The 22,933-nt window shown below is 49.1% G+C and overlaps 1 protein-coding gene across 2 annotated transcripts in view; it reads right to left on the minus strand.

The window, feature by feature from the left end:
- LOC144719346 (clathrin heavy chain 1-like) overlaps positions 1-22,933 on the minus strand; it is a 47,373-nt gene that overhangs the window by 3,935 nt on the left and 20,505 nt on the right. The window contains exons 10-31 of one of the 2 annotated variants that reach the window (XM_078595206.1): positions 22,315-22,437; positions 22,028-22,165; positions 21,163-21,327; positions 20,338-20,518; positions 19,936-20,099; positions 18,690-18,815; positions 17,553-17,695; positions 16,494-16,728; positions 14,201-14,323; positions 13,638-13,795; positions 12,618-12,801; positions 11,137-11,329; positions 9,997-10,154; positions 8,759-8,923; positions 7,868-7,975; positions 7,064-7,231; positions 6,165-6,314; positions 5,376-5,507; positions 4,822-4,932; positions 4,438-4,608; positions 3,448-3,669; positions 342-417 (exon numbers count right to left, since the gene is read on the minus strand). In XM_078595206.1, coding sequence (XP_078451332.1) covers positions 342-417; positions 3,448-3,669; positions 4,438-4,608; positions 4,822-4,932; positions 5,376-5,507; positions 6,165-6,314; positions 7,064-7,231; positions 7,868-7,975; positions 8,759-8,923; positions 9,997-10,154; positions 11,137-11,329; positions 12,618-12,801; positions 13,638-13,795; positions 14,201-14,323; positions 16,494-16,728; positions 17,553-17,695; positions 18,690-18,815; positions 19,936-20,099; positions 20,338-20,518; positions 21,163-21,327; positions 22,028-22,165; positions 22,315-22,437 — 3,394 coding nt within the window. The remainder of the gene's footprint in view (positions 1-341; positions 418-3,447; positions 3,670-4,437; positions 4,609-4,821; positions 4,933-5,375; positions 5,508-6,164; positions 6,315-7,063; positions 7,232-7,867; positions 7,976-8,758; positions 8,924-9,996; positions 10,155-11,136; positions 11,330-12,617; positions 12,802-13,637; positions 13,796-14,200; positions 14,324-16,493; positions 16,729-17,552; positions 17,696-18,689; positions 18,816-19,935; positions 20,100-20,337; positions 20,519-21,162; positions 21,328-22,027; positions 22,166-22,314; positions 22,438-22,933) is intronic. The other variant, XM_078595207.1, reaches the window with a different exon arrangement.

Genomic DNA, 22,933 nt, shown 5'->3' on the forward strand with positions numbered 1-22,933 from the left:
GGTAAAAAAATTAATAAAAGTAAAATAAAAAATTAAATAAAAAATCACGACGTTTCGGAGGCAACACAAGCTTCCGTCTTCAGGTGGAACCGTCACAGCACGCTTGCTGTATCAAGTAAATGAGAGATTCCAAGAGATACTACCCCGTATATACTGGTTGAGGGGGGGGGGGGAATGGGCCAGGAACAGAATCACGTCGTGATTTTTATTTTATTTTACTTTTATTAATTTAATTTTTTTACCTACGTGACTTTACCGAAGAAACCTAAGAATATGAATACTTGCAGTCACGAAAGCTTCAAATCAAGGATGAGCATCTGACACAGGCGGTTAGTGCTCACCGTATACGATGGGAGTAGCCTCAGCGGCCTGCTCCTCCTCCTTGCGCACGCTCTCCGACGCGTCCAGCTTGTCCACCTTTTCGGTCAGGCATGCACGCGCACGTACGCACACACACATCCCGTCACGTGGACGAAAACCCTTGGTGGGGGAGCTCCGTGGAGAAAAACGGGAAAGCGCAGCTTTTGCAGCCAACAGCCATTCTCTGTGCGATGAACCTCAGCCCTCCCAGACCACAAACATGCTCCTCTTCCTGAATGTGTAACGCCCCTATTGGTGGCCGCACACCATCCAGTCACAACAAGGAGAGCTGCTGTAGAACAACAAAAAGGGTCTCCCCATTTAAAATTAACACTTTGATGAACGTTTTAAAAACAAGTTATTTAACTGGGAAGGTTTTTTTCTCTTTTAAAGATCGTGATTCTTAGGCCGCCAATTTCTTTTCGCCACCCTCCCCCCCCGTATGATTTTATTTTATTTTATTTCCTCCCCAAATATGAAAAATGGACAGGGATTCTAGTGAATCTGGGGGGAGGGATGCAGACTAGTGGCTTCCTTGCCGTCTGCTTCTGTGGGAGAGAGAACACGACAGTACCACGCGATTTCTGCTAAAGCCTCTCCCGGCTGGCTTGCGATTGCTGACGACTGGAAGGCGGACCCCGGTACCGGTGGTGCCGCGATGCGAGCACTGCCACCCCGTGTCCAAGGATGCCTGCGGGGCGCGGCTCAAAGACCGCTCTCAGATTACCGCGCTCAAAACCCCGTCGCCAAACTATCCAAGGATGGCTTCACGGTTGTTTCTAAATTTTACGGATAAAATCTGGCATATTGCCGACAGGCCACAATCCACCTTTGTAAACGCAAGAAGTTTCAGTTGAATCACTGGCATTATCAATGTTTATATATATAAAATAAACATTTAGGGACCTTAATTGAAACAGCATTTTTTTTTTTTCTTTTCAACACATGTGCTCATTCAGTGTTGCTGTTTGGGATGAAATGTGCGGCTAATAATGTCAGTGGGAGAACGTCCGTCACCACTAAGCATAACCCATTCAGGACATTTTTTACTGGAAAAACTGCGACTGAATGGGAAGCCATCCACCTACTGGACGTCTAAATGGTATGGAAATCTAAAGCGAGGAGGGCGCAGTGATCCAGTCTGGTAGAGACGGAACAAGTTACATCTGGGAGGAGACTACACAAAGGAGGAGTTAGCGGCAAGAATGCCCGGGTTAATTGTCGTCATCATCGTCGTCGTCATCAACATCATCACTCCTTCCTGGGGAGTTAATGGGTTAGTCCGCCTCTACAAGGGAAGGGCAAGCAGCCAGGCAAAATGCAGGGGCGCTACGGTAGCCACCGGCACAAGTTTCCAAACACTCTGCCCAGCACTGTGACACCTTCATCATACACATCGCTACCACTGCAGCCTTCCATTGCATTACTACTACAATTGTTACCCCGTGTTATGTCCTATACAATCTGATGTGCCTTGCTTGGGCAGTGCCACCAAAGGGTGACAACAATACAAGCTTCCAGAATACCAATGATCAGCAGCATCGTTCACCTACTCTAACCCACTCAAATTCAAGCGAAATCACTCGTGGACAGAATGTGAGGATTCTAGATTTGAAGCTTTCGTGACTGCAAGGAATCATCTTCTTAGGTTTTTTCGGTAAAGTCACGTAGAAAGTAAAATAAAATAAAAAACTAAAATCACTTTTTTTGTGATTTTTGTTTTTTTTTGTTTTTATTTTATTTTACTTTCTACGTGACTTTACCGAAAAAACCTAAGACGACAGAATGTGACTTTTGCTATTGCGAATGTGGAAAAGATATTTGTTTGCGTGACCAAAATGGCTTCCTGCCTTGTGGGTGCTGGGAAAAGTCATTCCACTGAAGCAGCCACAAGGCCACGGATCTCAGCAATGCAAACGCAAACTTAAGTTGCCATTCGACGTGTCAATTTTCAGTTTTTTTTTTCGTTTGCAGCACTGGATAATAGGAGGGAACAGGGGGGGCGCGGTGTATTCACGCTTGTGGCAGATGCCGCGAAGGGTCAACTTGGCAGAGTGTTGTGGACAGTGCCGGGGGCAGAACACAGAGCAAAGGGAGATAAACCGTTCACCTTTGCCTTCATCTCATCCACCTGCAAGGAGAGGCCAGAGGAAATGCTCAAGGATCGAACGCAGGGCCCGACTTCACGGTGCAAAGCAAAACAGGTAGAAGACAAGCAAGTGTGTACTAGATTTCTCATCGTACAGGTGGGGGGGGGGGGGGATAAGCAATCCGAGAGTAAAAACTGATTTAAGCCGAGAAACAAAACCCAAGCGAAAAAGTATTTTTAAGTTCCCGTGAATGACAATCAAAATCATTGAGCGAAAAAGAGCGAGTGAGAATTAGGGGTTGCCACGGCGGTATTATTTCAGGAAACAGCATTTGACGACGCCCTCTCCAAGCTGTGTTAATGCTCGTTAGATCCGTTGCTGAAGTGATCGTTATTTTAACAAAGCTTTTGTCAGTGTGGTGGAGACTAGAAATGATTAATCACAGGATTATATCACCCCTTTTTCTACTTTATTCAACGCACTAAAGTAATGTACACATTAATGTGTCGATTGCAAGTGAAAAGTAACGCATGCCGAAACACCGAATGTTGGCTTCAGACTCCAAGACTTCACAACGGATTGGTCCAATCGGTTGACCATGAGGAATCCAACAGTGAAAAAGGCCTAATTCAATCGAACTTGTTGCTGCTGTGGTGTAAAATACTGCCGCTCTGAATAGAAATCAGTGCAGGCAACAAATCGTGAAGGTTTGTGAACGCGCCCAGCAGGGCGAGCAATTGGGAGTGTCGACTGGCCTTGGGCTGGCCCATACGTGACGAGACAAACACAGGACTGGAGGGTTATTATGGCGGCCATCGATTGACTCATTTCAGGGTAGCAGTACTTCACACGATTCCCCTTTCTTCGGAGGCAACGTCCATTCAGTGGAGCCATCATCGGCACGTGCGGCTATCTGGTTAAGGCGCCTGCCCGGCGATTATGCGGGCAGACAAATACATGCATGCACGAGCGCTCGCTTGCCCGCCCGCCCGCTCACCTTTGACAGGTACTCCCTCACGACCTGGATGAAGTAGGGCATGGCAAAGTCCATGATGTTGTGCCTCCACGCCTGCTCCAGAATGACATCCGGCCGCAGCAGGTCGTAGCAGGAGAAGAGGCACCCGGCGAAGCACTCGTGCTTGCCCTCGCCCAGGAACCACGCGAGCAGGTCCTCCGCCAGCTCCGTGTCCTTCGACTCGGCCGCGTACTGCATGGCGTCCTGATTGCACGCACGCAGGGCCGGGGAAAGGGTAGTGGCGGAGGTGTTTGTTTGAATCGTTACAGCTGTACCGACAGGTAAGCCCATCGTTATCTCCCCACGTGTGACGTTGTGTGTACTCTGGTGGGGTGCACAAATGACAAGGACTCCCCCCCCCGTTAAAGCCTTAACAGACTGTTGAAGGCAAGTGCTGTTCGTGAGCACCTACGAAGGCCGGCACGGCACACGAGGGGGTGGGTGGCCAGCACCATGCCCGGCCACCTTTGTCTCCCGAGTGGAGATGTTAGCGCATCGCACCAGGTACTCATTTGATGCCGAGTCGACCTAGGGGAGACCCAGGATCAGTTGAGATAATCGTCACTAGTGTTGGCCGTGAGCAGGAATCAACCCTCGAGTCGCCGGAATCGTAGCGCTGCGCGCAAACCACTGCACGCCCGCTCCCCAGATTCTAATCAACACGCGCACTTTAACACTCCTCCACACAGACACCTAAAAGATAAATATCCCCCATATGACCACACAGCCTATTGGGGCAAGTGCTGTTATCGAGAACCTATGGGCGGTGGCACGGGCGCACAAAACTCGGGTCGCTGGGTTCGTAGTGCAGCGCGCCAACCGCTCCACCAGTGCTCCCCACACACACACAGATCCAGTAACGTCGTACGTGCTCTTCTCAGGCACTAGCGGCAACCGCCCATCTAAAGCCTTGCGCACACCCTCAACACCCCACGATCCTGCGGGAATCGCAGAAGGCACGCGCAGCAGCACCTTGTAGAGGCGGTCCTTCTTGCACAGGTCGACGCTCTGCTTCCAGCGGTTGTTGCCCTTGTAGAGGTAGGCAGCGATGCGGCGGAACTCGATGAGTTCGTGCTTCTCCAGGCGCTGAGCCAGGCTGATGTTGTCGAAGTTGTCGTACGCGTCGATCGAAGCACGCAGGCCCTGGGAGAGGCCAAGTCACAAATCTTGATCGAAAACTTATTTCTTTAGAACTACTTTGTGTTTAGTCCGTTGTCCTTCACTCCCGCACCTCCGACTTGTACAATGCAAATAGTTCAACTTACACATTACGAATTATTAATTTTCACGGGGCACGGACAGAGACATGGGGCATACAGGTGAACGGGCCCAGGTACGTGAATGTGGCCGCCTTACCTGGTAGTCCTCCTCCTCTATGAGCAGGTTGTTGAGGGCCTCGTTCACAGCCTTGTTGTTGTGGTTTTGCACCGAGCGCAAGTATGGCTTGACCAGCGGCAACTGGTTCACCTACGGGACGATGGCAGGGAGCCATCGTTGAGCGAGAGACAAGACAACCGACAGTCTATACACGTGACCCGGAGCGAGCAGGATGAATCCTCACGTTCACTTCCGTTTTGTGTTGCGGAAATACACAACGCTCTAAAACCTGGGTGCAGGATCGTGAAGTGATGCTACACTGTAGATAATTCAATATTTTGAACAGTAATCTCACGTAAAAACTGTACGTTACGAGCAAAGTCTAAAGGGCGATTTTTTTGTTGAAACAATCAAATCTTATGGAGGCTCTAAAACCCCCCAATAATACACATTTCTTTCCACTTTTAAAACGACGCGAATGCCACATCAACGCACAGGACAGACTCGCACGTACAGCCGTAGACATTTACTAGCACCGCTGCCCCCCACAACTCACCCACCACCCCCAGGTGGCCGAGCAGCCGCACACGCACCTTGCTGAAGTAGGCGACGGAGCGCGTGTGGTCAAGACGTGGCGACAACACCAAGAGCAGGTCGTTGAGCAGCAGCGGCCTGTACTCCAGGTAGAAGTGCGTCGCTTTGTAGTAGAGCTCCACGTTGGCCACCTGCCGCCGGACGTGCAAACCAACGAGTCAGGACGCGGCGACGGTACCGGCACGCGACGCCATGGTGACAAGTGCCACACTCAGCATCGGTTCCCCCGCGTCGACTGAGCCGCGGTGTTAGAACCGTGTGATGTGGGGAAGATGGCCAACGTCGACGTGGGAAACGGCCATAGTAGAAACGTCAGCACTTTTAAAGCACGTTTGTCTTAATGTTCAGCATGTCATTATATCGTGTACCTTTAGCGGTGGACTTGTGCAAATTGTTCGCTCTAAAAACTTGCTACGAACAACAAAAATAAGATATAGCATAAAAAAGACACTACGTAATTAAGCTGAAAAAAATATATATAGTTGCAAATAAGTAAAACGTTCAATCTTTATTGGGGAAAAAAATCTAGACAAAAGATGTTTAAGGTGATTTAAAGTAACCCAAATGATAGGTCTAGCTCATTTCATTCAAACAACTGATAAACGGGCCTTAAAACCAAACGCTCCGGTCGCTAGATCTTTCCATCCTAGCATTCAGCGACCCCACGAGACGTGGTTAAACACTAGACGGGGCTTGCAGTTTGACCAGTTCATTGAGATTCGGCAGTGCGGTTCAACTCAAAGATCGCGGTGGATTTGGCGGACTGGTCCGCTGGCGCCCTTCCCCACCTTGGTGATGATGTCCTTGAACTGGCTCTCCTTCCACGCGTCGGTGGGGTGGTTCATCATGGTGAGGATGGCGTTGTCAAACTCCTCGTACTTGTCGTACAAGAACACCAGCTCGCCCCACAGGTGCGCCTGTTCTGCGGCTCGCAGCACCTGCAGGCGGGCAAACGCGGTGGGGAGCAATCGCAGACGCACACACGCGGGCGGGCGCACGCACAATAATTCAACACAGCCAAAAAGAGAGAAACAAGATTTAAGGAGATGTCTGTAGCAAGGCGAAGTGAACAATCTGGTAAGTTAATGCATTCCAGTGGCTACATCGAAAATTGGTATCGCTATCCAGAAGAGAGGAACATCTTTTTAAGCCCTGTAAGCAGCGTTCATCGCATGTTATTAAAATTTGAGTTATTCCCGGCGCTGGAATGAGTCGAATTCAGTAAAAAACTAAATTTTACATCGATTTCTTTTGGGATAATCTCTGGCAAATCGGGGCTCAAACTATGAACTCAGTGCACTTCCAAACGCTGCACCACATTGTCGATCAGAATGAGAATATGTATTTATCCAGGAGGAATCCGATGAGCTATGAAGCTCCTTTACACAGATGTCCCAGTCGGGGTGGGTTAGAGAGTTACAACAACACCACAAAAAAAACGGAAGTGCAAAGCAGAGAAAAAAGTTAAGCAAGTTAGAATAAAGTACAAATTGCAAATGCGGCCAAATTTCACGTCACGTTGGGAAAACGTCGCACGTTCTCCCCCGAACCGTCGGCTGAGCAAGCACCGTTTTTGTTGCATTCAGTTTATTGTCCTTCCCCCGCACCTCCGATTAGCGCGGTTGGCTACGAACGGTGCTAAAGAAGTTCAACGCACACACAAACACATGCATTCATACGCACGAACCTTGGGAATGTTGACGCGGGACCAGAACAGCTCGAGATGCTCGCGCATCTTCTGCGGCTTGAACTTGGAGTAGAGGATGGCGAGCTCTGTGAACATGCCCATGTGAGCGCGCTCCAGGCCCAGCGCGGCCTCCAGCAAGGAGATCAACTCCTCGAAGTAGCCGCGGTCCTGCGTGTACATGTGTGTGTGTGCGAATGTGCACGGCGCACAACATTTTTATACGTTACAAAGCAAAGCGTCCGGCATCCAAGCGGCAAGAAGTTTGTGCTCGCCTTAAGCAAACGATGAACTTGAGAGTCTAGGAGGAGAGAAATTGAAGTAGATGCAATTATATACACATAACAATAAATATGTTGTATGATGTGTATCACTTCAGCAGAGTGGTGCGGTAGATTGAGCACTTTTCAATTCCCAATGATTACCCACGCCTTTCAGGGGAGCAGGGGGCGTATAAAAGGACTACCAGTTTGTGGGACGTTACCAGTAGTTGTTTTAAAGGTTTAACTAATGCTCGCCATCGGTATGTGAAATCTCCACAAGTTTCTGAGGACAGTAAAACAGGTACCTGCCCTTAACTGCTGGATATAATAATAACACACATCAAGGCGTGATAGCTCCCATCAAAGCCTTGCGTGTGCAAGTTACGGGTGACCACCACATTTTCCACGTGCAAGGCTGTCCAGCCCCCGTGCGTTTGTTTCGGGGGAAGGCTTTCCAGTGACCCTTCCCCCTGTGCCGACGGGGATTTTTCTCGTGACCGACGCCGAGATTGACACCGCCGAGTGCACGGATGGGAATCCTTGCCTGGTAGTAGTTGATGAGCTCCTCCAGCTCGTCGGCGTGTACTACGATGTGCAGGCCGCACATCTGCGCGAGGCGGAACTCGCGCCCGTCCACGCAGCTGAAGCACACCTGGGGGGGACAAGTGTCGGCGCACGAACGCGCGCACGCGCGCGCACACACACACATGCGCGTCAGAACGATGGCAATGCACGGAAGACATAGCAAGGTGTGAAAGGACAAGTTATCAATGGAAAAAGGAATTCGGTCTAATACCGTTGTAATGTTGGGACAATTTATTTATCATAAATAATGATAATTATAACGTAATCCAGGAAATGCTCAAAGGCACAAGACCTGGATTAGGGATCTGGATTGGGATGGGTGACCTATTCCTATTTAATTACTGTTTTACGCATGGAAGGAAATTAGAATACCTGGAAATTTTCACCAGGCATGAGGCGACAACACTAAGGTAAACAGATGGGTTCAAGAACCCACTTGCTGTACTGCATCTCCTGGCCATCTTGTAGTCCAGCGGGTTTTACTAATTATGCATTCATCAAACCTTTGCCTTTAAAGCTCTGGATTACAGGCGTGCAGCACTCCACCAAATAGTTACCTGCTTTTGTCCTTAGAAATGTTTAACCTATTTTAAACCAGATGTATATAATAACCAAATAAACCTCAGCTTTTACTTTCATCGTCAGGAAAACTCTGATGGAAAATTTATTTCGAAACTATGCCAAGCTTTGAATTATAAGTCTGCTTCAAAACGGGCTGGGTGCATCACAGAAGGCATCGACGACGGGCAGGGTCCGCTTTCTTCTCCTCCTCGTTTCTTGACAGGCGACAACAATCGCAACGCACAATCAGCAGGAAATGCAGAGGCAGGCCAGAGCACCACCACCCTACCTCCTTCCAAGTGCGCGTGGAGTTGGCCTTGCGTGCACTGTCCACGGCCGCCTGGTACTCCCCGAGCAGCACCAGCGTGGAGGCCAGCCGCCCGAAGTTGGACACGTTGTTGTAGAGGAGCTTGGCCGCGTCGTACATTTTCTCGTCGTAGCATCGGTCTCCCACCTGTGGTCGCAAACACAGAGAGGCTCTGTAGGAGCAGCGGTGGAGTAACGACTGCTCGTCTAACGGTCATCGTGAGCACTGCAACGTTCCCTTCGATCTCTATCGCTCCTCAAGTGGAAGCACACATTTGTTGCAGCTGGGCTGTAGGGTTGTTTTTTTATTGAGGTTGTTATTCCCCCCATCCTTCACCATTTCCAAACAGGGAGGAGGCTTAAATGAACAAATTGGCAGTGTTATACTAGTCCACGACATTTTGCTTGTTTGTTCCACCTGTTGGAAAAATGTAGCGCTACAGATTTCGTTCCACAATTTCAATTAAAGGGCAATTCATTTGAAACGACAGTTTCAAATAATGGACTACACCGTATAATTCGTTACGATTCGGCGTATAAAGAGATCAGTTCCACTGATGTTTTCCCACCTCAGGTGGTCCCATTTCCATTGAGCCATGGAGTGTCCTGTGGTCTTCATTTAAAGGAATATACACATCCAAAAACAATTATCTTACCTTGTGTACATGCATATAAGCGGCATCCTGGGCTGTCCAATATAAGCTTAGGGCTTGGTTAACAATAATAAAAAAATGTATCGCGGTGAACACACAAGCATTTGTATCGGAATAGCGTCACTGCAGTGCCATAATTCTGCACTTGGCTGTAAGACAAAGTCTTTGTTCTCACCAAGGGATCTTCAAAGTCGTGTCGGACAACACAGGGCGTCAGGCAGCTGAGCTATCTACAAGACAAGCGTCAACTTAAAGCTCATGTTTTCATAGCGGAGACAATGATCCATATGGATCAAGATGAGGGTTGTTTGTGTTGTGGGTTCCATATTCTGGCACAGTAGGGGGCACAGGTGGTGCGCATCAGCCAGTCGTCTCAGTCAGTCGACCTGTGGCATCTGGGTCTGACCCGTGAACTCATGCCAGCGGGCGTTCGACACTTCGTGGCCTCAAGGTGCACATAGCCTGGCACAAGCGTTGTGGTGACGTCACCGCCACTTAGTGGCGAATGGCGGTTGTTGTTGTTGTCTTCTTGCAATTAAAGAATGGTATTTGGGAGCGTTGCTCGCACCTGCTGGATGTGCGCATTGTTGGGCCCGCTGATGAACTCCTCCAGCTCGGCCAGACGGTTGGTCTTGGCGAGCGCGAATATGAGCTCCGTCTCCACGTACGACTCGCGTGCCTTCTTGCGCGCCATCTGCAGGTACTTCACCAGGTCCTCCCAGTCATCTTCGCACGCGCAAGCACACACGGTGTAAGTGGTAGGGAGTGGAGGGAGATGAGAGGGGGAAAGGAACGAGTATGAATAAGAGATTGTTCCAAGGTGTTTTTAAAGACAGCGGAAAACACTTTTTACATGGGGCAGTCAAAGCAAAAACTGGAACCATCTGCAGGTAGCAAAAATCCCAGTCATACAGATTAATGAATAAGAATCTAAATATGTATTTATCCTGCAGGAATACGATGAGCTACAAAGCTCGTTTTCATAGATGTCCAGGAGGGGCAGGTCAGAACATTACAACAACAACAAACTATATGGCCAATAAGAGCAAATTATTTTATAACACACTCATTTGCAATGGTGATCACATTATTCACTGTTATTGGCCACAAAGAAATTGGAATCAGTAAAGTTATGGCACCTCCGATGGTACCGACCAATGAAATATCTGGCCTTGGGCTTATGGACCAAGCCATCGAACAAAGACGGCCATATCATCGCGAGCTTTCAGGTGCGCTTCGGCGGCCGTCTGGAACACTCTTCCTTCCGATATCAGGAAGCCACCGGAGGTATGCAGTTATAAATTTAGCAGATTGAAAACTAATTTCTTTAGGACTGCTTTGTGTTCAGTTAGTTGTCTCTCTCCTCTGCACCTCCAATTAACATAGTTGGCTACGTATGGTGCAAAATAAGTTAAAAATGAGAAATGATAAACCAACTTTTTTTTTTACCAGATAAGGCCCCTTGAGCTACATAGCTCTCTTTCAGAAGCGACCTGACCACAAATGATAGCCCCACATCCATGCAACAATGGGGAGAACATGAAAACTCCAAATATACAGATGTCAGGGTCAGGTTCGAACCCACAACCTCCTGCGTACCATGCAAGGTCGTCAACATCTCGCCACTGTGGCACCCAACATAACTAAGAGTCACGGGGGGTGGGGTAGGGTGGGGGGGGGTCGGCAATGTGCGGGTTGGCAGACGGACCGCTCTGGTTGGCTGCCTGCACGACGTCCATGTAAGCCGAGGGGTCATCGGCCTTGATGTACGAGTCCACGGCCTCCTTGATGAGGCCCTTCTGCAGCTGTGCGCGCGCCAGCTGGGACCAGACCGCTGGCTCGTTGCAGCGCTCCGCAAACTCGTAGGCGCGGTCCAAGTTACCGATGTGGTCAATCAGCACCTGAGCGAGCGGGCAAGTACCTCTGGTTATCACAAAGCTTAAACAGGGTTCATCTTCTTGGTTCTTTCGGTAAAGTCACATAGAAGGGAAATAAGATAATTTTATTTTAGGTTTTATTTTTATTATCATTTCCCTTCTACATGACTTTACCGAAAGAACCAAGAAGATGAATCCCTGCAGTCGTGAAAGCTTTAAATAGAAATTTAAACGGGGCATTTAACTTCCTGCAAAGGGCGGCGGAGGCGCTACCACGAGGCCATGTCGCCACCCTATATACAGGGTGCTTCAACATTTTTGTAACATTTATTGAGATGGCACAATCGTTTTTTTATGTAAAAAGAACAGATAATATACTGTAACATGATAACAAATGTTTGTTAATAGCTTCAAAAAGTCAAAGAGTCTCCACTTGTTCGCCATCATTGTCAACAAGTGTCTGGAATCTTCTCCAGGTGGTCTCCAGAGCCCGGAGGCACATTTCTTGTGGTATTGTTGCAAATTTTCAGAAGTGTTCACATGTTTTTTTAAGTACTTTGTATATAGAAAAGATTGGTGTCACTAAAGCTCTGTCACCACTGGTGCCATCAGTTGCCACTCTGGCCCAAGGACTCAAACTACTGCAACAATTGCTGCAGTAGTAACAATGTACGTTAAGGGACATCATGAAAATCCATATTTATCCGGTTATAAATAATTCTGCTTACATTAAAAATGGCACTTTGCAGTTACAAAAAATATAAATGAAGTATGAATAAAGATATGTGCAAATGCACAATTGCAACGACTGCCACCATGCTCTATTAAAAGTTAATGCGTGCCATGCTAAATGCACTGAGGCCACGTGACGTGTCAAAGGAGGTTAAAGGAGAGACTCAGGTGTTGAGGGTAAACCGAATGAGGTGATCTGCAACTTCACCACCTGTGCTCTCCACTGTGCCACAACCGCTGCGCACATGTACAAAAATAAAGATCTCCCATCTACCCTTTACAGACTGTTGGGGCAAGTGCTGTTAGTGAGCACCTATGATGGCCGGCACGGCACACGTGGGGGTGGGTGGCCAGCACACTCCCAACTTGCCTTTGTTTCCCCAGTGGCTAGATTTACACACCGCACAAGGTACTAGGCTGAATTTACCTAGGGGAGGCCCAGGACCAGTTCAGATATTCGTCACTCATGTTGGCCGTGAGCAGGAATCGAACTCGGGTCCCCGGGTTTGTAGTGCACCGCTGCACTACCGCTCCCCACATGTACACAAGCACACACACAGAGACGCCGACACCGCCGCACCTGCACGGCGGAGGTGTTGACGTCGAACTTGCGGAAGATGGCAAAGGCCTCCTCGTAGAGCTCGCTGCTGATGGCGATGTTGGCGATGTCGGGAGCGTCATAGTTGTCCAGGCGGTTGATGTACTCCATGACACGCGAGCGGTCAGCCTTGATGGCCGTCAGGATCAGGAGGTTCTGCAGGTTTCTGAAAGTGTTGCAAATAATAACAACAAAAGCGTTGCTTGTTTACGTACGACCAGAGGACACCGAATTTAAAGTCCGTTTTCAATGCAGAGGAATAGGTGCCACTGTAAATCTCTTCCTGCCCTTTAGCGAGCAGCATTAGCCGATGTGACTTTATAGCATTAGCCTCAAGATTTGAAGGGAAATTATTTTAGAAATGCATCTGTAAAGTTATGCATTATAACACACATTACTTGCGTTTGATGAACACCGATTGGTTTGTGGCATGCAACCTTGCGTCGTCACGTGATCTCTCAATGACCAGATTAAAAGTTCTAGATTTGAAGCTTTTGTGACTGCAAGGATTCATACTCTTAGGTTTTTTCGGTAAAGTCACGTAGGTAAAACATTTAAATTAATAAAAGTAAAATATACAGCTGTCGTGGCTGTGACGGTTCCACCTGAAGACGGAGGCTTGTGTTGCTTCCGAAACGTCGTGAAATGTTTTATTTTGTTTAATTTTACTTTTATTAATTTAAATTTTTAACCTACGTGACTTTACCGAAAAAACCTAGGAGTACAGATTAAAAGTTGCCATCCCAGTTGCCCACTAGGGGGCAGCAGCGATCAGATTTGTCCACTCATGGGAAACTCACTTTTATTTTACTCAGACAGATACCCAACAGAAACCGGTAAAACAACCATTTGTCGGTGACGATTGCTGGCAACGATCACCACGAAACTGCTCCTCTTGTGCATCACACGTCACCATGAGCACACGACTCTCGGCTCGAAGCTTTCGCACCAACCCCTCCCTGCCACCCCCACCCCGCCTCCTTGGACAAGGTCGGCACGAACCGGTGCTCGCTGAACACGGAGTTGTCGAGCACAATCTTCTCCAGGAGCTCGATCAGCTCGTTGGGCAGGTCGGCCGTCATGAAGGACTTGACGGTGACGGACACCTCCTCCGGATCTTGCGTTTCAGACAGGGCGGTCTGCACCACCTGATCGGAGCACAGTAGCGGAGCCATGGGGGTGGCCCCATCGGCATTGTGAGCACACACAAATGAATCCAAGCAAGGGACACCGTGCGTGCGCGCCCAGCGTGGCACAAGCGCCCTGGTAATGTCACCACCACTTAGTGGCGAACGGCGGTTGTTGTTGTTGCTGTGATCACACAGACGCAACTCAATGGGGGGCGACAATGAACGGCGATCACATTTAGCGCAAACACACTAAGCACACTGGGTGCGTGTGTGCGGTAGGGGGGGGGGGGGGTTTGAGCCATTGTCAGTGTGGGGGGGGGGGGGTCGATCCAGCGTTTGTAGAGCAGAGTTGGTGTGTGCTACCATTCGCCAGTGGGAGCACGGAGCAATGGGGGTGGGTGGTGGTGGTGTGTGGCGTGGCGGCGCGGGGCAAACCTGATCAATGAGCTGCCGCCGGAAGGGATTGGACTCCTGGAGCACCTCGGCCCACAGGTCCGGGTCTTTACGCCGAACCAGGTAGCGCGCCTCGCTCTTGAACAGCGAGTTCTCGTTGCACACCTGTCAAACATCAGCGGGAGGCAGCACCGAATGGCACCGAACCGTCAGGGTGCGGGCGGGACGACTATGGTCAAAAGGCGACGGCTAGAAACTTGTGGTCCGATCGACAGGTCGGTTTCGTGGTAACGAGTACGAAGAGCAGCGGCGCGCGTTGGTTCGCACGCTTGCGCTAACGAAGCCGGAGGCCGGAGATCGATTCCCAGCATCGACGGGTAGCGTCAGCGGCGAGCGATATTCTCAACCAGCCGTGCCGTGGGCACTCCCTTCGCACGCTCGCTGCTCTGGCAAGCATGCTAGAACGACGATCAAATAAACCCCATGACCTAGCATACGGTATGGAAAGGCCTTTATTTAGCAGTAGGGTTGCATTATAATATAGTTTGTTATTTGTTATTTGGGCTGAATTACACCAATGAGCCGTTAAAAATAAACAGTTGGGAGCAGTGGCGGCTCCTGCAAAATCTCTCAGGGGGGGCAAATGTCTGGATGATTGATAAGGATAAGGTCCACCCATGCAATGGATAAATTAACAGCTTAAGCATGTAAAGGCAACTTCACTTCTTTAATATTAATGAAAAATAAAGTGACTCTTACAATACATCTTGTTTGTTTCTATACTCACTATTAAAACAAACCACTCAAGTTTCTTTTATTAAAGATTCCACTAGGTGGCGACAAATTATATTGTTGGATGAAACGTGCTTACGTATGATGACGTAAGCACGTATGATGACGTAAGCACGTTAGGGCGAGCCCTCCCGGAAGCCATAGAGAATGCATTGCAGCGCCCCCGTTCGAAAAAAAACATCTTTGAATGTAAGTCTATGGGACCACTCGGGGCGATTCTCAGCTGGAGGGAAATCGCCCAAAAAGAGGCGGTACTCCACAGAACGTAGCATGACGCTGATTGGACTATATCCAGAGGCACAGTGACGGCTAGCGTGACTCTGTGGTTGAATGACATTGGTGGTGCGTCGCCCAATCGCCCTAATGAAGAAACCGCCCCTGGTTGGGAATAAAATCCACAACGTAGCGATGTTCCTAAGGCAAGGCCGAAGTTGGCTTCCACACATTAAAAACGAGGTTAGGCAACCCTGTGAAGTGAATAAGAGGTCAAATTGTAAAACGGGATTAAGGCGACTTTTCAGCACTGGCGTTAGGATTAGAGATAATCATAGCCTTAACCTTGTTCATCCAAACACGCAGTCCCACAAACGGTCTCCGAGGTGCATGCAACCCGCACGCCAGCTCATGAGCCACGCTCGGATAAAATCTGGCAATCCGTCATACACATTTGTACGTCAACAACCGACACCATCATGACATACATCACCACACAAAGTACTGGGACACAAAGATTCACCATGACCCCGTTAAAGTATTTCAGGGTCACCATTCAAGGTAAGCAACATTGTTTCAATTTTAGCATCTCGTGGGAATTGTCGTAATTCATCTCATTCGTACCGTTACGTTCAATTAGCCTAAATGTAAAGATGCAGCCTTGCAAATGCTCGCTCACACCACTGCTTGAGGAAGGGCTTCCACTACAGGGAGCTCTAGAGAGCCCCTTTAAGCTGGTACTTGGCCTACTCTTCCACGCTGGCTAGACGTCTTGCAAGGTAGGAGAACTCGCACTTTATCCCACCACGTGCGACCTGGCAATCGACTGTGTACTCATTTAGACTGCTGGATGGACAGAGGCGATTGGGGGGGGCGGGGGAGTTAAGAAAATAACCCATCGATTCACATGCCGCTCCGGGATTCCCAAGGCTAGTGTGCTAACCATTCCAACATGGCAGCAACAGCATAACATTTGCATAAATCATAATCCTCACATGGAATATTCAGCACATGTATTGTGAGCCTAAGAATCGGTTTTAAAATCTGTCGTTTTATGCCCACAACCTACTTCACAATGAAGACAAATATCTCCCATCTAGGTTTAACAGACTTTTGGGGATAGTGCTGCTAGCGGGCACCTAGAGAAACCAGGCTGGCGCCACGCCCGGTCGCTTTTCTCTCCCCAGTGGTGATGTTTACATAGCGCACCAGGGACTCATTCGAGGCCATGTCGACATTGGGGAAGCCCCAAGACCGGTTCAGATGATTGTCACTGGTGTCGGTGGCCACGCGCACACGCACACATACGTAACGCGCGCAAACCACGTACGTTGATGAGCTCCCGGTCGCAGGTGCCGCGCTCGTAGGCGACGCAGGCGAGGTGCGGGTCGCGCTTCTCGCAGTACTTGCCGACCACGCGGCTGTCGTAGAAGGGGTTCTCGCGCAGGAAGCGCTCGGGGTTGTTGTTGCTGTCGATGTAGATCTTGGCGAGGGCGTTGTGCGTCGCCGGCTCGTCGCAGCCCTCGTGGATGCGCGACTCCAGCCAGGGCAGCAGTAGCTTCAGCCTGCGACACAACGTGGAGTCACAACAGAGGTCAAACGGTGGCTCCCACTGCAGGTGCATATTGAGTGGAGGGGGGTATTCTCCTTAAACATTAATTTTTTACAGCTTCCAATCCAATAATATATTTAAAAAATTCCCCACGCTGTCGATCATTGATGCTGTTTGACCATACTTCACGACGCTGGTTGGGGAAAGAGGCACCTAGGATCAGTTCAGAAATCAGAATCTTTATTTAGCCTGGAGGAATCCGATCAGCTATGAAGCTCTTTTCACAGATGCCGAGGATGGGCGGTTCAGCAAGTTACAACAGCATATCACTCGAACCGACATTAACCACGACTGGGAATTAAACTCTGCTCACCGATTTATAGCATTCATTTGAGATCTCAATTACAGTCCATTCTCCTCTATAATGTGTTTTCATAAAGTGAATATATATAAAGCGTTTGATTGAGCAGAACTACGTCGCGCGAGTGGGAATAAGTGGTTGCTGTCTTGGCAAAGCATCGCTTCTAGATGCTACCCACGCGCCTCAGTCTTTGTTCAGCCTGCATACGCATCTCACGTGTCATGGCAGACGATGCTTTACCCTATATTATTCATTATAACGAGATGTCTTCATAGCGCGGTATTCTTGAGGAATGCAACGACCGCTTTATATAACTTTACAAGTTCGCATATACATGCAAACATATTACAAGGCACTTACAGGTCTCTAACATTATAAAGAGTGGAAAACAGCAAAAGCTTAATTCAATGCCAGGGAAACTATAAACGACCCTGGGGAGGGTGAGAAACGAGTCGGCCGCGAGCGAAACTGCACACCTGTTTCTCTTCTCCACCTCGGCCACGAGCTCGTCCGTGGAGAACTGGCCCCGCACCACCATGATGAGGTTCTTGATGATGTCCTCGGAGCAGTCGACATCCAGCAGCCCTCCGATCACCACGGGGAGACGGCTCGGGTTCACCTGAACCAATGACAAAGATCCCCCCCCCCCCACCGTAGAAGCTTTTATCAGACTGTTACAGGCAAGTGCTGTTTGGGAGCACCTATGAAGTAATGGCACTCATTTGAGGCCGAGTCGACCTAGGCGAGGCCCAGCACCAGTTCAGATAATCGTCACCGATTGTTGGCCGTGAGCGGAACACTAACTTGGGCCACGCATGCACACACACACACAGGATTACCGTAAAGTGCAGCTTCGCGCAATCTCAAAAGTCACGGTCCGGTGCAGTTGTTTTAGTTATTCCCCATTTGCTTCCTCCCTCCAATGCTTTATATTAACGTCATGTGATGCATGAAGACGTTTGCATTTGGAAACTGCTACAGCTGAACAATGCACACCGCATTGTCCTGGAATAGCGTCCGAAAGGTGACGTCACAAACTCTTGTGAAGTCACATTAAAAAAAGCGGCCTAATTCACCCACATGGGACACAATTTTGAAATGATCAGCAAAGAATGTCAGTTATTGTCAAATGACCAATAAAAAAGAAACCTCTTCTTCCAAGGGAGCTCAGGTGGCAAAATACCATGCCCTAGCATTTAGCTGGAACACTGAGATCCTGGGTTTTCAAAAGTGATCCGTTAATGGTCTCAAATCACCCAATAAAGACTGCATAGAACATCCATCAGGTTAAATTTGTTTTTGAACCATCTCATAGGTACCCTAATAGAATATTTCTCCCAAACACAAGATGAATATCTATATATACCTGTGTTAATATTAATTAAATTTGGATGTTCAGCATGCAACGATATATTTAAGAAAACAGTTAATTCACACAAAAGCCTGAGGGTGTAACGCAAAACGCACCTCCCGAGTCGTGTCCATATGTTCGCCCACTCGCGCGAAATTTGGTGTGCGTTACACAAGTCGCCGTTATTTTAATACTGTCGTTACAGGAACACAAAAACACGAACGCGCGCGTAACACGCCGACCTGTGCAGCAAAGGGCGCACCTTCTGCACGTAGATCTCAATGTACTTCTGCAGGTTGTTGCGGTACAGGTAGAGGACCAAGTCGTGGACGAAGTCGAAGCGGTCGCACACGATGATGAGCGGCAGCTGATCCGTCAGCTTCGCCTCCTGGCGGGACAACACAACCACGCGCGCACGGCACCCCCAACCACGGTGAGCGACGCCCCGCCACCCGTCCCGTTTTAAAATCAAGCGTGCGCTGTAAGAAGTGAGCACACGTTACCGGTGAGCTATGCAAGGTACTCTACACGCTGGGAGATATTTTTTTCAAACGACGGGCACAATTGGAGGAAACTGCGGTTACTAAATCAGCAAAACTCTCGCAGACGGGACAAAATCGACACGTGCATTATATCCCATCCAGCAAGACGCCGCGGGGGATATAATCACCTACGTCTAGATGCAGGGAAGACAGAGGGAGCAGGTTCTAAGAGGCTACCGCAGTGGAGTTTCTGTTTACCTTGTGTAGGTCCTGATTGTCGGAGAAGCGAGGCAAAGCACAGCAGTGAGGACTGGCCAAACAGAACTCGGCTACATAACACACGGGTGGGTGCTGCGGTGTGCTTCAGAGTGTGGTTGTATATATGTGTATAAAAAAATCAATGTCCTTCCCTTGCCTGGATTAAATATTAAGAGCCATTACGCAAATGAAATGTCCATAACGGTAGACGGAGGCAATTGGGTTCAGAGTAATTTTCAGAGTGGAGATTTTAGGCATTACAATTTTCAAAATGGAGCACACTCGGACGTGTGATGGCGGTGCGGTTTGTTTCATCTACACTTCAGAGCGGTTGTTAGGCTTTGGTTATTTTTAGGAGACATTACAGGGTGGCTGGACAAAACGTAATGATACAACTCATTGCCTTCATACACACCGACTGTGGTATCCATCCCTCCCGCCATTAGAGAAGAGCAAAATTTGTGAAATCAGCCTATTGAATATATTTTCTGTTTCAAGACGGTTTTAACGACAAAATACGGCAAGGTTTTTTTTTATTGCGCAATTTTTTTTTGTATATTTTTACATTTACCTTTCGTTTTCGTATGCGATCGACCCACCCCCTGCCATTAGAACAAATAATTTACACCGCCGGTTCAAGGCTGTAAAAAAAAAAAGACCGCACTATTCCATGCCCATTCCACGAAACTAACAGAAGAACCTTGACAGCTCCCATCTCTGGAAAAAACCCCACCCCCCACCCCGCCAAGAGAGACACGATGCGCGCACCTTGAGGAAGTTTTTGACGCGCTCAGGGTCGTAGCAATTGCTCTCGCGGCAGATTCGCTCCACCTCCTTGATTTGGCCGGTCTTGCAGGCCGCCTGGATGTACTTGAAGTGCACGTCAGGATCCTGGCTGAAGTTCACAATGGAGCCCAAGAAGTAGAAGAGACCTGCGGTGGGGGGCGGGGGAGCACAGAATACCCGGTGTCACGCAACCACGCATCTTGAGATATTCCCGCAGAGTCGCCCCGGTAAAGTGGGCGGCACACAGATTAGGCCCAAAAGCCTTCAAATGGAAGTCGATGTGGTAGAGCAGCTTCCCTCCCACCTCCTTCCCTCCCCCTTCCTCCCTCCCTCCTCCCTCCCTTCCCCTCCCTCCTCAATCTTGCAAGCTTCCTGTGACCTCACCTTCGAAGCTCTTGAAAGACTCAAAGAGGTCGATGAGGGCCTGGGTGCCCAGTTGCTCGTGGTACTTGGAGGCCACCTGTACGCAGATCTGCAGGTTCTGGCGGATGTTGGCCGACAGCATGGCTCGCAGGCACTCCAACGAGTCCTCCACCGACAGCGAGCCAAAGTAGTTCACGAGCCACTGCACACGGCGAGCACGGGTGGAGGGGACATAGGGGCACGTTATTAAATGGCAAAGTAACACCGCTCTCGATACATGCATCCGCCCGAGTTTAAAATTACAAAACATTAATTTTCATTAAGGAAGCTTAAAACTTGTGTCAGTCAGCCCAGGACACAGAGCCTCTGCAAATATTTACATAATAAAAACCATCGTTTGTGATTGACTTTCTTTAGCAATGCAAAGGGATAGCTGAAAAAAAAGTCCTCCATCCTGCCACTTTAGTTATTGTGCATTCTTCCTCCTTTACATTTGTAGTCCTGAACCCTCGTGCTCATTTGTGGCCAGGTCGCTTATGAAAGAGAATCTAATAGCTCAGTGGGCTTTACCTGGTACGATAAACATATTTGTATAGATTTTTTTTAAAGTAATTTGTTTACCTTACCTTGCCTATACTTTGCACTCCTATCAGTTTTTGTATTTTTTGTTGTAATGTTCCGACCTTCTACTGAACTTCTGTGAAGAAGAGCTTTATAGCTCATTGGATTCCTCCAGTATAAATACATATTCTGATTCACTTAATAAAAGTCTCATCCCAACGACGCACCCATCATCATTTCGTTTGCCGAGTTTGAGCAGTGGGCGGAGCGGGGACACTCGCTCACCTCCGGGTTGAGCAGGTGCGTGTGCACGACGGCGCGCTTGATGTCGTACAGGTCCGTGTAGTGCTCCAGGGCACGCTGCAGGAGCCCCGCCTTCTCGCACAGCTGCGCCACATGGGCACGGTCGTAGTGCGAGAACATCTGGTTGCCTAGGATAGCGTCCGCCACCTGGAGGCGGTATCATAAAAACGATAACGACGACAATGACGTTGGATGTAGACATCCAGCCATGCGCAAGTGCGCCTCAAGATTCCGTACAGAGCGGTGGAGAGTGAACACTGAAAAGTGGAAATTACGGGGAATTTTAAGGTGACCCAGGGGATGGAGTGAGCGTGGGGGCGCAGGGGAACAGAGGGAGAGAGAAGGGGGGGAGACAATGTAGCAGCACAACGCACGGTGCAAACGAGTCCCTGGGGAGTCCAAGAGGAATCGGTGCCAATGGAGGCCGGCGCCAACGAGTCCCAGGGGCGCCGGGACCTAGCGCCAACGAGATCCGGGGCAGAGCGGGGGGCCAAGGAGAGACGACTGGAGGAAACGATGAGAAGGTGCAAGGAGGTGGAAGCATGGTGGATGCATGGGTCAGGAGGCAGCACGGTGGTCACAGCTGATTGAGGGGAAAAAGCAAGAGAGGCTTAAGAGAAAATGTAAAAAAAACCGAATACAATTATTTCAATCGGGAGCTTGTTGGGAGGATTAAGGAAACTTTGGTGTATGGTCATTCATGGTGAAGGGGGGGGGTGGGGTCTGATAGGATGGAGGGAGCTTGAGTCTGCGACCCTGCCTTTGGGCAAAGGACTCAAGAAGAATCATTAGGACGAGTGCGGCTCGGTTGAAAAGTCTGACTGCCAGCAGGCGCTGTGGCAGGCACCTGTGGGGCGTGCATCAGGTTCATCTCCAGCAGCCGAGTTTGCAGGTGGCCCTCAGATGGGCGGTTGTTCTTGAGGGCATCGAGCAGGAAGGAGGTGCACTGTTGGATGAGGTTGCCCTCCATGAACACGTCCACAATCTGCAACAACAAGAGAGCACAATACGTTTCCACGTTACCAAGAGCGGGAGAGCTGTAACAATGAATGCTTGGCAAAGGTGTGGGGGGGGGGGGGGATATGGGAGGAAGGAAGCTGGGGTGGAGGGAGAAGGAAGTGGTGGGAGTCCAACCTGGTTGATGTCAGCAAGAGGCTCCTCGTCCTGCACAAGCATCTGGGCAAACTGGGTGCCCTGCTCGGGGTTGACGCGCATCACGTTACGCAGCAGGAACACCCAGTCCGGGGTGTAGCCCACCTGCACGCAAAGACAAAGATCCGCCGTAAAGTCTTAAACTAACTAAACCATTTTTATTTCACCAGGAAAGGCCCAATGAGCTTTAGAGCTCTTTTTCAGAAGCGACCTGGCCACAAATGATAGCTCAACGAAGTGGCTTACCATGTGGAAATGTATAGCAGCCAAAAACTCTAAACGCATGTTTCTAAATTTGAAGGCAAATATTATTTTTTATTAAGAGCACTTCTTGCATGGGAGGAAACTGCAGCACCTGTAGAAACCCCACCACACAAGAGGCAATAATATTTACACGTCTGCAGTCAGCTCTATGAACCCAATTTCTCTGATGTCATCTCCTGGGTAGATTGGTGACGCCGCTCGCGTTAAACCAGTATTGCGAGGTCCATTCATATCGAAACAATTCTGATTTGATTATTTTACCAACTGAATAAAGACTGCGACTGATGCAAATGAGTCGTGTTTCCAGACACAGAGTTGCTCTTGGCCTTGTTTCAAA

Source organism: Lampetra planeri, chromosome 6, assembly GCF_965212315.1.
Source record: "Lampetra planeri chromosome 6, kcLamPlan1.2.h2, whole genome shotgun sequence".
Taxonomy (NCBI): Eukaryota; Metazoa; Chordata; class Hyperoartia; order Petromyzontiformes; family Petromyzontidae; genus Lampetra; species Lampetra planeri.